This window comes from Corticium candelabrum, chromosome 7 (assembly GCF_963422355.1).
Source record: "Corticium candelabrum chromosome 7, ooCorCand1.1, whole genome shotgun sequence".
NCBI classification, from domain to species: Eukaryota; Metazoa; Porifera; class Homoscleromorpha; order Homosclerophorida; family Plakinidae; genus Corticium; species Corticium candelabrum.
This window is the reverse complement of record NC_085091.1, coordinates 3,823,212-3,837,767: the sequence shown is the minus strand read 5'-3', so window position 1 is coordinate 3,837,767 and position 14,556 is coordinate 3,823,212. Positions and strand designations below refer to the sequence as shown.

The window sequence follows — 14,556 nt, the reverse complement described above, 5'->3', positions numbered from 1 at the left end:
TTAAGTTTGAAATTATCTTTTGGAAATTTCTGCAATGTATAACTCTACAATAACGACTACATCATTACTGAACACATCTACAACTAAATGTGTTCATGTGTGTATTTGTCTAATTTTGTAATTATTATTAATCAATTTATTTAATTATCTAAACATACCAAAAAGATTTCAGTGCACCAGCAATCATTGCATCGAAAGAGTATGGTTTCTGAAACCCACTACTTGTATCCAAGTCACTGGAAAGTCGATTAGTACCGTTTCCACGACGTGCACCAAACAACGATCCCATCCTGGGGTCCCCTGAGCTGCTAGCAGATCGAAGAGCGCGCACACATGTTCCACAGTTCATCTAGTTTGAATACAAGACGGTGACGTGTCCATTGTATCTAGAATAGCGCACGTTATTTTGTAGTACCTAGAAAAGTAAATTTTACACATTTGGTAACGCACGCTACACTATTTGTGTCTATTGATATCAGTGCGGCCGAGAATGGTGGACTGATATCAATCCGCCGCTACCGGCTTCCCTAGAGTTGCAACATAGGTGTTTGAGGTCACGTGACGCATGGGCGCCATTTTGACTCCAACTGCGCGTGTACGAGATCCGTGATACTGACTGTTTTTGGTTTGTTCTTTGACTATCGAAGGTTGAGAGCAATGCCCGTCTGCTGTGCGTGGGGTTGTTCCAACAGACATGAGAAAGGGCATACCATGTACAGGTTTCCGCGCGATCCTGCCAGAAGAAAAGTATGGAGTCAGCCGAAAATCGAGTCAGCCGAAAGAATTGGACTCCTACACTTTATTCTTACTTGTGTGATGTAAGAAGAACATTGTGTACAAGGTCAGTGGGTCTTTCGGCCATTTCAAATTTCAAATTTTCAAATTTTTAAATTTTAAATTTTCAAATTTTAATTTTTTAATTTTTAAATTTCTAATTTCTAATTTTTTTACATAACGTTTTTATTTTTTTAAAATTTGCATTACATTTTCAAATTTTAATTTTTAAAAAATCAAAATTTCAAATTTTATTATTTCAAATTTGTAAATTTTTAGGTTCAGTATATTAGAAATTGCTTTGCCTACGAGAAAGCGGACGTAGTTGTCTAGATGAACTGATGGCCGGATTTGAACTAACAGAAATTGAACGCTCATCCGTTCTTTCAAATAATTTGAGTACATCAGAAAAAGAAAATTGAAAGAGCGAGTAGCAGTGTACGCGGTAGGGAGTCCATTGGACGGCGTAGGGGTGCATTCCAACGCGTGCTGATACATTGATTCAATTAAACTAGGCGCGGTTTCTGCTAATCACATCAGCACGTTTCCTGTACCGTGTTCCTGTACCGTGTTTCTGCACCTGTACGTACGGCGCTTCAGACAGTTACTAATTTTTAGTAACTCGAAGTGCATGGTCGCGTCATTACTGTAGATGTAGGAGTACGATTGGCCCAACTGCAAGTTGCACTTTATGTCTAGATTTTGTACATCACATAGAACACTACCCGATAGCGCAGATAGAACGTCTACAACCTCATGCTGTGTCTCTCCTGTGCCGTGAGAACAGAACCCACACTGACTACAAGTGAGAATTACGAGACCAAATAATAAAGGTGGACACGCAAGCAGTGCTCATGGCAGGAGGGCATAGGGAACGTACGTGTACACTTGTCCTGCTGGCACGCCGCTCCCCTCGACGGTACCGCGTCCAACTACTACATTTACGTATGTCGTACTGTACCGGCAGAATAACCGCCAATTCAATACCAACTAACTTTACACAAGCAACGTACTGCATGATCGAGTGAATTACGTTTGTACTGTATCGTAACCTTTCTACAGAGTCTCTAATTAGCTAAGAATGCAACAAGACGCAGCTAGAGATCCTCTAGTATCGGTATCGACATCTGTTAGGGGTTTCGTTGAAGGACGCCCCCACACTACACATAGAACGCACGCACACACAATAAACAACGGATCCGAGTCAAAGACATCGTTTAGCACTCGGTAGGGGTTGATCGGTAGAGCGTGCGTTGAAAGAATGCTGTCACATGTTCGGCAAGATCGCTAGCGTTACGAGGTCGTGGAGGGCACAATCACGTTGGTGGTCGATGGTGCTTTGGAAATACTCCAGGAGAGCTGGCAGCGCCAACTAACTAAATTTCCGGACAACGAACAACTTGGGGATTCCCCAACTAATTAACTGTAACCTATACCGCCGTGCAGCACATCGTATCAAATTGAGTCATGAGCTAAATTATGGTATTAGGAAGCATCTTGGCAGCAACGTGGTTCATGATGAGAATTCTAGCTCCTCCGAGTCCGACCTCCCGCCTTTTGCACGACCTCCATCCTCAGCGAGGTCGGCAACTGCTACTGCTGCAGCTGGTGCTGATGATGACAATGGTGGCCCCAGTGCAACGAGTCCAGTCCTGCTTGACTAGACTGACAGGTACACGAGTTGCGTACTAGCTTAATTTGCATGCCGCTATAGAACTGTAGATGCGAGCTTTAGTTGTTGAGTTGGTTTGGACCGTTGACTAGCTAGGGTGATGATGCGCGTAGTATAGCTATTTAGGTTGTAGAGGTAGTGTTCTATGTGATGTACAAAATCTAGACATGAAGTACAACTTGCAGTTGGGCCTATCGTACTCCTACATCTACAGTAATGACGCGACCATGCACTTCGAGCTACTAAAAATTAGTAACTGTCTGAAGCGCCGTACGTACTGTACAGGTGCAGAAACACGGTACAGGAAACGTGCTGATGTGATTAGCAGAAACCGCGCCTAGTTTAATTGAATCAATGTATCAGCACGCGTTGGAATGCACCCCTACGCCGTCCAATGGACTCCCTACCGCGTACACTGCTACTCGCTCTTTCAATTTTCTTTTTCTGATGTACTCAAATTATTTGAGAGAACGGATGAGCGTTTAATTTCTGTTAGTTCAAATCCGGCCATCAGTTCATCTAGACAACTACGTCCGCTTTCTCGTAGGCAAAGCAATTTCTAATATACTGAACCTAAAAATTTACAAATTTGAAAGAATAAAATTTAAAATTTTGATTTTTTAAAAATTAAAATTTGAAAATGTTACGCAAATTTTAAAAAAATAAAAACGTTATGTAAAAAAATTAGAAATTAGAAATTCAAAAATTAAAAAATTAAAATTTGAAAATTTGAAAATTTAAAAATTTGAAAATTTGAAATTTGAAATGGCCGAAAGACCCACTGACCGAGGTCAGTGGGGGTCAGTGGGTCTTTCGGCCATTTCAAATTTCAAATTTTCAAATTTTGAAATTTTAAATTTTCAAATTTTAATTTTTTAATTTTTGAATTTCTAATTTCTAATTTTTTTACATAACGTTTTTATTTTTTTTAAATTTGCATTACATTTTCAAATTTTAATTTTTAAAAAATCAAAATTTCAAATTTCATTATTTCAAATTTGTAAATTTTTAGGTTCAGAATATTAGAAATTGCTTTGCCGACGAGAAAGCGGACGTAGTTGTGTATATGAACTGATGGCCGGATTTGAACTAACAGAAATTGAACGCTCATCCGTTCTTTCAAATAATTTGAGTACATCAGAAAAAGAAAATTGAAAGAGCGAGTAGCAGTGTACGCGGTAGGGAGTCCATTGGACGGCGTAGGGGTGCATTCCAACGCGTGCTGATACATTGATTCAATTAAACTAGGCGCGGTTTCTGCTAATCACATCAGCACGTTTCCTGTGCCGTGTTTCTGCACCTGTACGCCGCTTCAGACAGCTACTAGTAACTCAAAGTGCATAATCGCGTCGTTACTGTAGATGTAGGAGTACGATTGGCCCAACTGCAAGTTGTACTTCATGTCTAGACTTTGTACATCACATAGAACACTACCTCTACAACCTAAATAGCTATACTACGCGCATCATCACCCTAGCTAGTCAACTGTCCAAACCAACTCAACAACTAAAGCTCGCATCTACAGTTCTATAGCGGCATGCAAATTAAGCTAGTACGCAACTCGTGTACCTGTCAGTCTAGTCAAGCAGGACTGGACTCGCTGCACTGGGGCCACCATTGTCATCATCAGCACCAGCTGCAGCAGTAGCAGTTGCCGACCTCGCCGAGGATGGAGGTCGTGCAAAAGGCGGGAGGTCGGACTCGGAGGAGCTAGAATTCTCATCATGAACCACGTTGCTGCCAAGATGCTTCCTAAGTTCCTGTGCCATGGGTCTCAGCCCCTCCAAGCCCCTCACTGTTACGCAACTTTTTTCAGCAGTCCAGCCGGCGTTGCACAAAGGACACCGACTTGCCGAGAGCTTGGTAAAACAAGCTTCACACCCTAGCCACTGACGGCAGCAAGTAGTTATGCTGACTGGCGTCCTGGGGAACAGGTGGCATATACGGCATCCCAGTAGTTTCATCGTCATCGTTGCCAGCTTTGTCGAGCGTGATCGCCTTGAGTCGAATCGACTTTGTGCCAAAGAAATAGATTCGTCTAATTTATCGTCGACGTTCTCTAGTCTGTCGTGAAGTCTTTCGACGTTGGACTCTATGGCATCTAACTGGGTTTGTATGTCGTGGATGTCTCCGTCTAGTTTGTGCCAGACTTTAGTAGCAGATGAAGAAGTACTTGACCTTGTTTGCAGCTCACTGGCTGAAGTCGACGCCCTTCTCTTTCTGCTGACGGGGGTCTCCCGCATGGCATCTAGGTAGACCTTCATTGCGTCTAGGTCAGACTGCATTACAGCGCATATTCGTCGCGCAGGTGCCTTCCAGAAATCAACGTCTACACGTCCAGAAATTAATATAACAGAGCCATTTTTATTAATAGTGGAAACATAGCGTAATCGTAGACAAGACAATTCTATAGGTCAGCGTGCAGACATGCATGCAAGCGTGCGTGCAAATTAAGTAGTATTAGTAGTAAGTAAGTGGTACCTCTGGTGCCTTCATCGTCTGCAAACGGAACAGCACGATTGTCGACCAGCAAAATCCTGTCGTCTAGAGGCATGACGGACTGGAATCTAGCTTGCACTAGGTCCGTCATGTTGCTCAAACAGACATCGTTTTCCGCTACCCGAATAAACGTAGTTGAACGGACGTCTCCCAGTTGCAGTCTGTTGTTTACCACTTCTAGGGAGCACAAATCTACAGACTTTTTTAGATCTCTGGCGCTTGCTGCCGCTTTTTGTTTACGGCTGCTGGGTGCCACTGATTTGAACGCAGACCACGACGAGCTTGGCGGCACAGCCGTCCAATGGGTGCCCGGTACAGGCGTCGTAGTTGTACTGCTAGAGGCGGTGCGCTCACTTGCTAATCCAAGAATGGGTTGTAGTTGAGCGTAGCTTGGTGATGAAGTAAACGGTTTTCCGTCTTCAATTTTATCACCGTGCAACCGGTATCGACGACCGCCTGTCAGATTGTCGAAGCGTCCTCCTGTCTGAGGGAAAACCGCTGGCTCTTGACCGTCCTCTCTTTCTAGGTAGACGACGTCTACCTATATACAGACATCAAATTCTATTCGATGCAAAGAAAACGTAGAATTAATCGATCGTTGTACTTGCCTTGAAAACGCGCGATAGTCTCGAGCTGTTTACGTCCGTCACGCGCATTGGCAGCTCTTGCGTCCCTCGAACAATTGTCACCATCTCCAGCGATCCACTAGAGCGTTGTCTTTCCATTGTACTCAAGCAATGCAGACGATATTTGCTTCAAAACTCAACTGAAGAACTGTGCTAACATCGTGCACTAATATACGTACCGGCTGCGTTGAGACCACGCCCCTATTTTCACACTACAACAAGATCTCTCCCAAGTCGTGAGAGCCGACTTCTGTGCATGCACTACACATAACAACAGTAAACAAACTCGTCTCACCGCAGACTCTTGTCAAGACAACGACTCTTCCAAATCACATCGCTAGCTAGCCACTACCTCCACTGCAGCTAGAGGAGACCTTGCAAGGTGTGCCCACATGCAACTAGAAAGTAAATACACCGACTTTGTAACTCATGCTGTGTCTCTCCTGTGCCGTGAGAACAGAACCCACACTGACTACAAGTGAATTACGAGACTAAATAGTAAAGGTGAACACGCACGCAGTACTGCTGACACGCCCCTCCCCTCGACGGTACCGCGTCCGACTACTACATTTACGTATGTCGTACTGTACCGGCAGAATAACCGTCAATTCAATACCAACTAACTTTACACAAGCAACGTACTGCATGATCGCGTGAATTACGTTTGTACTGTATCGTAACCTTTCTACAGAGTCTCTAATTAGCTAAGAATGCAACAACACGCAGCTAGAGATCCTCTAGTATCGGCATCAACATCTGTTAGGGGTTTCGTTGAAGGACGCACGCACACACAATAAACAACGGATCCGAGTCAAAGACATCGTTTAGCACTCGGTAGGGGTTGATCGGTAGAGCGTGCGTTGAAAGAATGCTGTCACATGTTCGGCAAGATCGCTAGCGTTACGAGGTCGTGGAGGGCACAATCACGTTGGTGGTCGATGGTGCTTTGGAAATACTCCTGGATCATGAGAGCTGGCAGCGCCGACTAACTAAATTTCCGGACAGCGAACAACTTGGGGATTCCCCAACTAATTAACTGTAACCTATACCGCCGTGCAGCACGTACAGTATAAGCACATCGTATCAAATTGAGTCACGGGCTAAATTATGGTATTACATTATATTGGCGTATTGTATATGATATTGTAGATGCTATTAGAAGGTAGTTGTAAGGTGATAATAGTAGCGCCAAGAGTCATGTAGTTGCTGCCAACGGCCGTTGACTGTTTCTGAGTAAATGTTATCAAAACTAAATCTCAACGTAAAGGCTTGTAATCTCGCTTGGCGAACATGGTCGCATCTTAGCCTCGCAAGCCAGGCTCTTCCGCGCAGTCGCTGAGCTAACCGCACGTGAATCACACGAGGAGGAGGAGCTTTCACCGGAATTGCTCCAGCGCGAGAAGAGCCTGGTCGCTTTCGAGAACGTCATAGTGACGTGGGACCCCCGATACGATTTCATAGCTTGATAAAGCTAATCCTATTAGGTAAGCATGTAGGTATGAAAGTTGAGAACACGCGACATCGCTTCACGCACTTGCTTGTTTTGCACGAAGTACGTAGTTGACATCATCGTTCGCTTCTAGTACGTATGCAGACAGCTCAGCCATGTAATATTCTGCATTGTCACGACTCCTTTTCAGCATTCAGTTTCGCCAACAGCACACCGCCGAATCTAGATCTGCAGCGCGGTAGTTTGAGAAATGAACTCATTGTACGCGGTTAGTGTAAATATGTAGCAGTAAGAAACCGTGCATTGAAACAAGTCGTACGTGTACACGTGCAACTACGAGTCAACTCTACACTTCCTGAACATGGTAGGTCCACTGCACTGCTGTTTTCCCATGCCTAGATGTTTCCAGTTCACCGTGAGGAGGTCAATATCGTACAAAAGTGTTGCTTGCTGAGTGGAAAGTACCGTCACATAGACTGTGTTAGCAATACACGCGGAGAGGTCAATTGCAACAAGCTCTAGGCCACTGTTTTCATGAACCGTTGAGTGAAACTGGGCCGGCAGTTCTCACACCATTTCCCCCACAGGCTATAGATGTCAGAGTAGACGCGCAGGAGTGGTGAATAGTTCTACGTCGGTTTCAATTCGCGCAAACCTGCAGATGAGTTCAGTAGAACGAAACGTTGCTGGAGAGTGTAGGTTCAGCGGACCAGTCCCATGTAGGCCATTCCTACGCTCATTATTCACCAGCACTTCGTCCATCAACGGCTTCACTGGATTTCGTGTTCACGCGCTCTCCGCGGAGGGCTACCTCTCTGCTTCATGTATCAGCGCAATTACATAAACGAGCTCTTTAGGAAATCGAATTAGCTTTATCAAGCTATGAAATCGTATCGGGGGTCCCACGTCACTATGACGTTCTCGAAAGCGACCAGGCTCTTCTCGCGCTGGAGCAATTCCGGTAAAAGCTCCTCCTCCTCGTGTGATTCACGTGCGGTTAGCTCAGCGACTGCGCGGAAGAGCCTGGCTTGCGAGGCTAGTCGCATCTGATGCGGTCCGTACCGAATTCAGAAAGTCTATTTAGAACTCCTCCCTCTCCTTCAAATGATCGAACAGCATCATCTACAGTTGGGATGTCTTGTGCTTGAAGTCTGACAGCCATGGACATCTGAATTCTGTCTCTGGGAATACCCTTTCCTAAAGTTAATGTATACCACACCAATTAGTACGATTTCAAACGAGCTCAGTGTATACGCAACATTCTAAATCTCATACTTGGAATGAAATGATTATTCCAGGCAAGAACGCAACGTTCAATTCCGACTTGACACACTCTCATTGTTATCCAGGACAAACAAAATCTAACAATAGGGTCATTCATGTTCAGCTGGTCCACCTCTACTAGAGCATTGAGAGCTTGTTTTATCGGGTAATTCACTCTTTGATTGACTTCTACCCAAATTCTTTCAGCAGGATGATTCTGTTTCAGAAAGCAAAAGAGCTATATCATTACAGACTGTAAGAACTAGAATAACATGCATGAGTGTACAATACATAGGTACCTCTCTTGACATAGACTGCACATGAGGTGCTCTCATTTGATTTCGTCTTAGATAACTTAGGTGTTCCTGCACATACAGAAGAAGATAGAACTCTCTCCCATGGTCAACGCGAATCTGGTCCCATAACCCAAACTGCTGAAGTATAGGTCTGAAAAGCTGATTATAAATTATAAGGTTGTTCTTGACTGGCATAGTAATTAGACCAAGAATAAAACCACTGTAACCGTCTATGGCAAGAACGTGTGTTGTTCTATACATAACAAGTTTCTCATTTGATCTATATGCATTTTGTGTCCAGGATATTGAGCGTAGTAAGGCACAGGATTTATTTGCCGATGAGCTAGTTGCTGCCTCCTTCCATGATATCCAGGAGCAACTTGTCTTAGAATGCGTCCAATGCGTTTGTCACCAACTCTAAGTCCTCCTGCTTGAAGATACCCTTTCATCATCTTTCTTCCGTACGCTGGACCAACCTATGTAGATACGTGTAATAACGGCAAAAGTCTCCATCTGTTTATACGGGTTTATTAAATAGAGAACATATTTCTTCTCTAACAGCTGCCTGGGCTACCATCCTCATGTCAAAGTCAGATAATGCAGAACGATAATGAATGTTTTGCTCATGACAAAATCGTCTAACGGATCGTTCAGAAAAACCTTTGACTCCAGGATGTCTTCTTCGAAGTATATAACTTATGGTTGAGTGCGATAGCCCAGCCTTCACCATTTCCTGAATTTCTCTCTCGTCCATTCGTGACTCAATTTGATACGATGTGCTTATACTGTACGTGCTGCACGGCGGTATAGGTTACAGTTAATTAGTTGGGGAATCCCCAAGTTGTTCGCTGTTCAGAAATTTGGTTAGTCGGCGCTGCCAGCTCTCATGATCCAGGAGTATTTCCAAAGCACCATCGACCACCAACATGATTGTGCCCTCCACGACCTCGTAACGCTAGCGATCTTGCCGAACATGTGACAGCATTCTTTCAACGCACGCTCTACCGATCAACCCCTACCGAGTGCTAAACGATGTCTTTGACTCGGATCCGTTGTTTATTGTGTGTGCGTGCGTCCTTCAACGAAACCCCTAACAGATGTTGATGCCGATACTAGAGGATCTCTAGCTGCGTGTTGTTGCATTCTTAGCTAATTAGAGACTCTGTAGAAAGGTTACGATACAGTACAAACGTAATTCACGCGATCATGCAGTACGTTGCTTGTGTAAAGTTAGTTGGTATTGAATTGGCGGTTATTCTGCTGGTACAGTACGACATACGTAAATGTAGTAGTCGGACGCGGTACCGTCGAGGGAAGGGGCGTGTCAGCAGGAGTGTCCACGTACGTTCACTATGCCCTCCTGCCACGAGCACTGCTTGCGTGTCCACCTTTATTATTTGGTCTCGTAATTCTCACTTGTAGTCAGTGTGGGTTCTGTTCTCACGGCACAGGAGAGACACAGCATGAGGTTGTAGACGTTCTATCTGCGCTATCGGGTAGTGTTCTATGTGATGTACAAAATCTAGACATGAAGTGCAACTTGCAGTTGGGCCAATCGTACTCCTACATCTACAGTAATGACGCGACCATGCACTTCGAGTTACTAAAAATTAGTAACTGTCCGTACGTACAGGTGCAGAAACACGGTACAGGAAACGTGCTGATGTGATTAGCAGAAACCGCGCCTAGTTTAATTGAATCAATGTATCAGCACGCGTTGGAATGCACCCCTACGCCGTCCAATGGACTCCCTACCGCGTACACTGCTACTCGCTCTTTCAATTTTCTTTTTCTGATGTACTCAAATTATTTGAAAGAACGGATGAGCGTTCAATTTCTGTTAGTTCAAATCCGGCCATCAGTTCATCTAGACAACTACGTCCGCTTTCTCGTAGGCAAAGCAATTTCTAATATACTGAACCTAAAAATTTACAAATTTGAAATAATAAAATTTGAAATTTTGATTTTTTAAAAATTAAAATTTTAAAATGTAATGCAAATTTCAAAAAATAAAAACGTTATGTAAAAAAATTAGAAATTAGAAATTAAAAAATTAAAAAATTAAAATTTGAAAATTTAAAATTTAAAAATTTGAAAATTTAAAATTTAAAAATTTGAAAATTTAAAATTTGAAATGGCCGAAAGACCCACTGACCAGTGGGTCTCTCGGCCATTTCAAATTTCAAATTTTCAAAATGTTAATTTTTTAATTTTTAAATTTCTAATTTCTAATTTTTTTACATAACGCTTTTATTTTTTAAAAATTTGCATTACATTTTCAAATTTTAATTTTTAAAAAATCAAAATTTCAAATTTTATTATTTCAAATTTGTAAATTTTTAGGTTCAGTATATTAGAAATTGCTTTGCCTACGAGAAAGCGGACGTAGTTGTCTAGATGAACTGATGGCAGGATTTGAACTAACAGAAATTGAACGCTCATCCGTTCTTTCAAATAATTTGAGTACATCAGAAAAAGAAAATTGAAAGAGCGAGAAGCCGTGTACGCGGTAGGGAGTCCATTGGACGGCGTAGGGGTGCATTCCAACGCGTGCTGATACATTGATTCAATTAAACTAGGCGCGGTTTTTGCTAATCACATCAGCACGTTTCCTGTACTGTGTTTCTGCACCTGTATGTACGCCGCTTCAGACAGTTACTAATTTTTAGTAACTCGAAGTGCATGGTCGCGTCATTACTGTAGATGTAGGAGTACGATTGGCCCAACTGCAAGTTGCACTTCATGTCTAGATTTTGTACATCACATAGAACACTACCCGATAGCGCGCAGATAGAACGTCTACAACCTCATGCTGTGTCTCTCCTGTGCCGTGAGAACAGAACCCACGCTGACTACAAGTGAGAATTACGAGACTAAATAGAAAAGGTGACGCTGCTGAAACTAGCATCTCGATTCTCATAGTAGTGACAAGTCTATCTAACCGAATCTTGCGTTTTCAATTAAGTGGTCTAGATAACAAACTCATCAACATTCTGTAACGTGATGCATGACCATCAATGGAAATGCGAGCTTGTTTTGTTGCCCACACCAAGAACTTTAGTTGTTTAAACGCTAATACTCATACCCCACCGAACACAAATTTTAAAATTATAGACTACCAGGAGATCTAACAGCTAATCATCTGCATAAATTCCTTCTTCAATCTACACACACACACACACACACACACACACACACACACACACACACACACACACACACACACACACACACACACACCACAACTACATGCACGTATGCTCGTAGCTCTGAAGCAAGTAGAACACAGCTTCATACTTACTAGTGGTATTATTGCAACTAAAAGTAACGTCTGATTCAAACCACCTATACATAAACACTGCATAGCTCTTAAAATATTTGCAAGTACACTGTAAACCTAAGATCCACATGCTCGAGATATGAGACTATACATGTAGACCAAGTATGATTTAGAAAATGTGTATTTTTGTTAGGCTATAAAATCTTTGTTTAATTATTGGAGTAGGCTGTGCTTTTGCACTCCTAAAAACTTACAAACTAGAATTTTAAAACTTTTTCCCTGAAAAAAGAAATAGATGTAGGGATTGTATAAAAAGTAATAAAAACAAGATCTATAGATAATATGAACCAAAGCCAGACATCATTAGTGAATCCTTCCAACCACATTCCCTACATTTTACTTTTATTGGGTTGGAAGGATTCACTAATGATGTCTGGCTTTGGTTCATATTATCTGTAGATCTTGTTTTATTACTTTTTATACAATCCCTACATCTATTTCTTTTTTCAGGAAAAAAGTTTTTAAAATTCTAGTATAATATTATTTCTCTCTAAAATATATATATATATATATATATATATATATATATATATATATATATATATATATATATATATATACTTATAAATTATAAATTACTATTTATTAAATCACATTTAAGGTTCAAAAATACTACCAAAAATACATAAATTGTGCTTTAATGTTACTAAATACTGTATTCTAATAAATTAATAATTAGTTAATTAACTAATATCAATTAACTAGCAGAACGTACAAACCTCTGCCGTCTTGTACGATAGTTGCATCACGAAAAGCTTTTTCTGGAGTCAATTGTTTCTCGAGAAAGTCGATTTCTGCAAAAAAACGGTTTGTAGCAACCAACATTCCCCATATTGGGGCTCTCCTTTCACTAGCCACTGTTGCTTACTCAGTGTGGTAACTGATCGCAGAGAAAGCGCAATTCCCACGATCTGGCAGCATAACACCTCACATTTCGAACTACTAGCCACTTGTGCACGTGAGAATGGTCTACTGTGCACGTGCAAGTTAAACTTATCCGGCTATATATCCGGGATGTGTGTGAAGTGGACCCAAAAAATTTGTCCCGCCGCGTGGGAGATGAGCGGCTGGACTCTCGAGCCTAGTGTGTACTAAAAGCCTCGCCCCAGACGCAGTGTGGCTTGCAGCTCCGGATGCGCTGCCATCACCACTACAAACACTGACTATCAACAGTGTTAGATTCAGCACAGTGTAGTAAAGGATTCATCATACTGTAAGTATGGGACGTGTGATATGAATAGTTGACTGTAGGTGGCATTCAACTCCTGAAGGTGTTTCTTGGTTGTCATATACACACTTAGCCTCGCCCCAGATGTGGGTTGCAGCCCCGGATGTAGCCTCGGATCCAGACGCTTTCCCGTACGCACTGCACGTGACAGGTATATGGGGTCAAAAGTAGGAGAGGCGAGCGGGAGAGCGTCTGGGCGCACTTGTACCACAGACGAGTTCAGGGGCGGGAAAGCTATTAAACATGAAACGCTCCGCACCAATAGAAATTTCCCGCTCGCTCCGAGCGGTGGTTTTGATTGGTCTACAACAAGAACAATACCACTTAGTTTACGGTTACAATTCTAGACATGCTAATTAACGTTGTTAGACACACAGGTAGGCTAGTATTACAACAGCGGCAGCGTTTCTTGCGATGGGGGTCTTCTCGAGTGAATTAGAAATCGAAGCTACGCCTGTAGTACATAGACTGATCTTCGTAGATCCATGTCAGATGATTCAATAGCGGAAGCAGTAACTGTTTGCTGTCTTCAATTCGTGATCGAAGCTGTGAAGTCGTTGCAGCACCTCTGCATCCATGAGATGTCATCTGGCCCGAGGAGACGACGTTTTCGCATGTTTTCGAACTGGCAATGGCAAGTCTATGATATTCCACATGATGCTAAGTGTGTGCAACACTCTGCAGGTCTTTGGTAATGCAGACTGCTCTTTCCATCCAAGCCATTGCTTCTCTCATGAGAGACCAGGTAGCAAGCTTGACAGAACACGGTGTAACAGCTGCAATGATAGGCTCTAGCTTGTTTGAAGACGAACAGATTCAACGTGGTGATGTCAGCGTTGTGTTTGGCAGTCCATTGGAGAAACGCCCTCCAACAGAGTCGATTCCGCGATCACGTCGTTGCTGTTGTTGCAGACGAAGTTCATTGCGTCGTTCAGTGGTTAGCCTGTTTTTACTGAGTGTTTCGATGTTATTCGAATGGAACTGACTGATGAGTTACCTACATCGTATTAGCCTCGTCCCCAGACTCACGTGAGTCTGGCAGTGTCCGGTTCCCGTATGACATTTTCAGCCTCCCGCGCGTGAGTCTGGACTCACCGCACCTACTTTCACACACTTACTTCACTAAGTGTCACCCCACGTCATAGTCTTGGCACCCCACGTGACTAAAAAGTACCTACGTCACAAACTCAATTAGCTTATATCTATCTAATGTGTGACCCAGCAGATTCTGTATCACGCCCAAGCTTCCGAACAGCGCATGGTGACTCTCCACGGTGAGTGATGCACCACGTTCACGCTATCCAAATCTCAAGACGACTTCAGCATGTGGAAGGTGAGTGTATTCCTAGCTAAGTTATTGTCCTACTCGCGTAGACTGGCGAGCCTGCCAAGTCTAGTTACAGCGATC

General features: G+C 42.8%; 1 protein-coding gene across 1 annotated transcript; it reads right to left on the bottom strand.

Annotated features, from left to right (window-relative positions):
- Window positions 1–8,057: 8,057 nt before the first annotated feature.
- Window positions 8,058–9,334, bottom strand: LOC134181698 (uncharacterized). Its single transcript, XM_062648966.1, has 5 exons — window positions 9,155–9,334; window positions 8,917–9,056; window positions 8,584–8,833; window positions 8,297–8,501; window positions 8,058–8,218 (listed from the first exon to the last, which is right to left on the bottom strand). The coding sequence occupies exons 1-5, from the start codon at window positions 9,332–9,334 to the stop codon at window positions 8,058–8,060; spliced, it is 936 nt and encodes a 311-aa protein (XP_062504950.1).
- Window positions 9,335–14,556: the final 5,222 nt, after the last annotated feature.

What these genes read in the sequence shown, in the direction of transcription:
- LOC134181698 (XM_062648966.1), bottom strand. Translation starts at nt 9,334, where the DNA reads ATGGACGAGAGAGAAATTCAGGAAATGGTGAAGGCTGGGCTATCGCAC. An exon ending in CTGACTTTGACATGAGGATG is followed by an intron (nt 9,057 to 9,154) that starts GTAGCCCAGGCA and finishes GTATCTACATAG; the next exon opens with GTTGGTCCAGCGTACGGAAG. An exon ending in TGCAGTCTATGTCAAGAGAG is followed by an intron (nt 8,502 to 8,583) that starts GTACCTATGTAT and finishes TTTCTGAAACAG; the next exon opens with AATCATCCTGCTGAAAGAAT.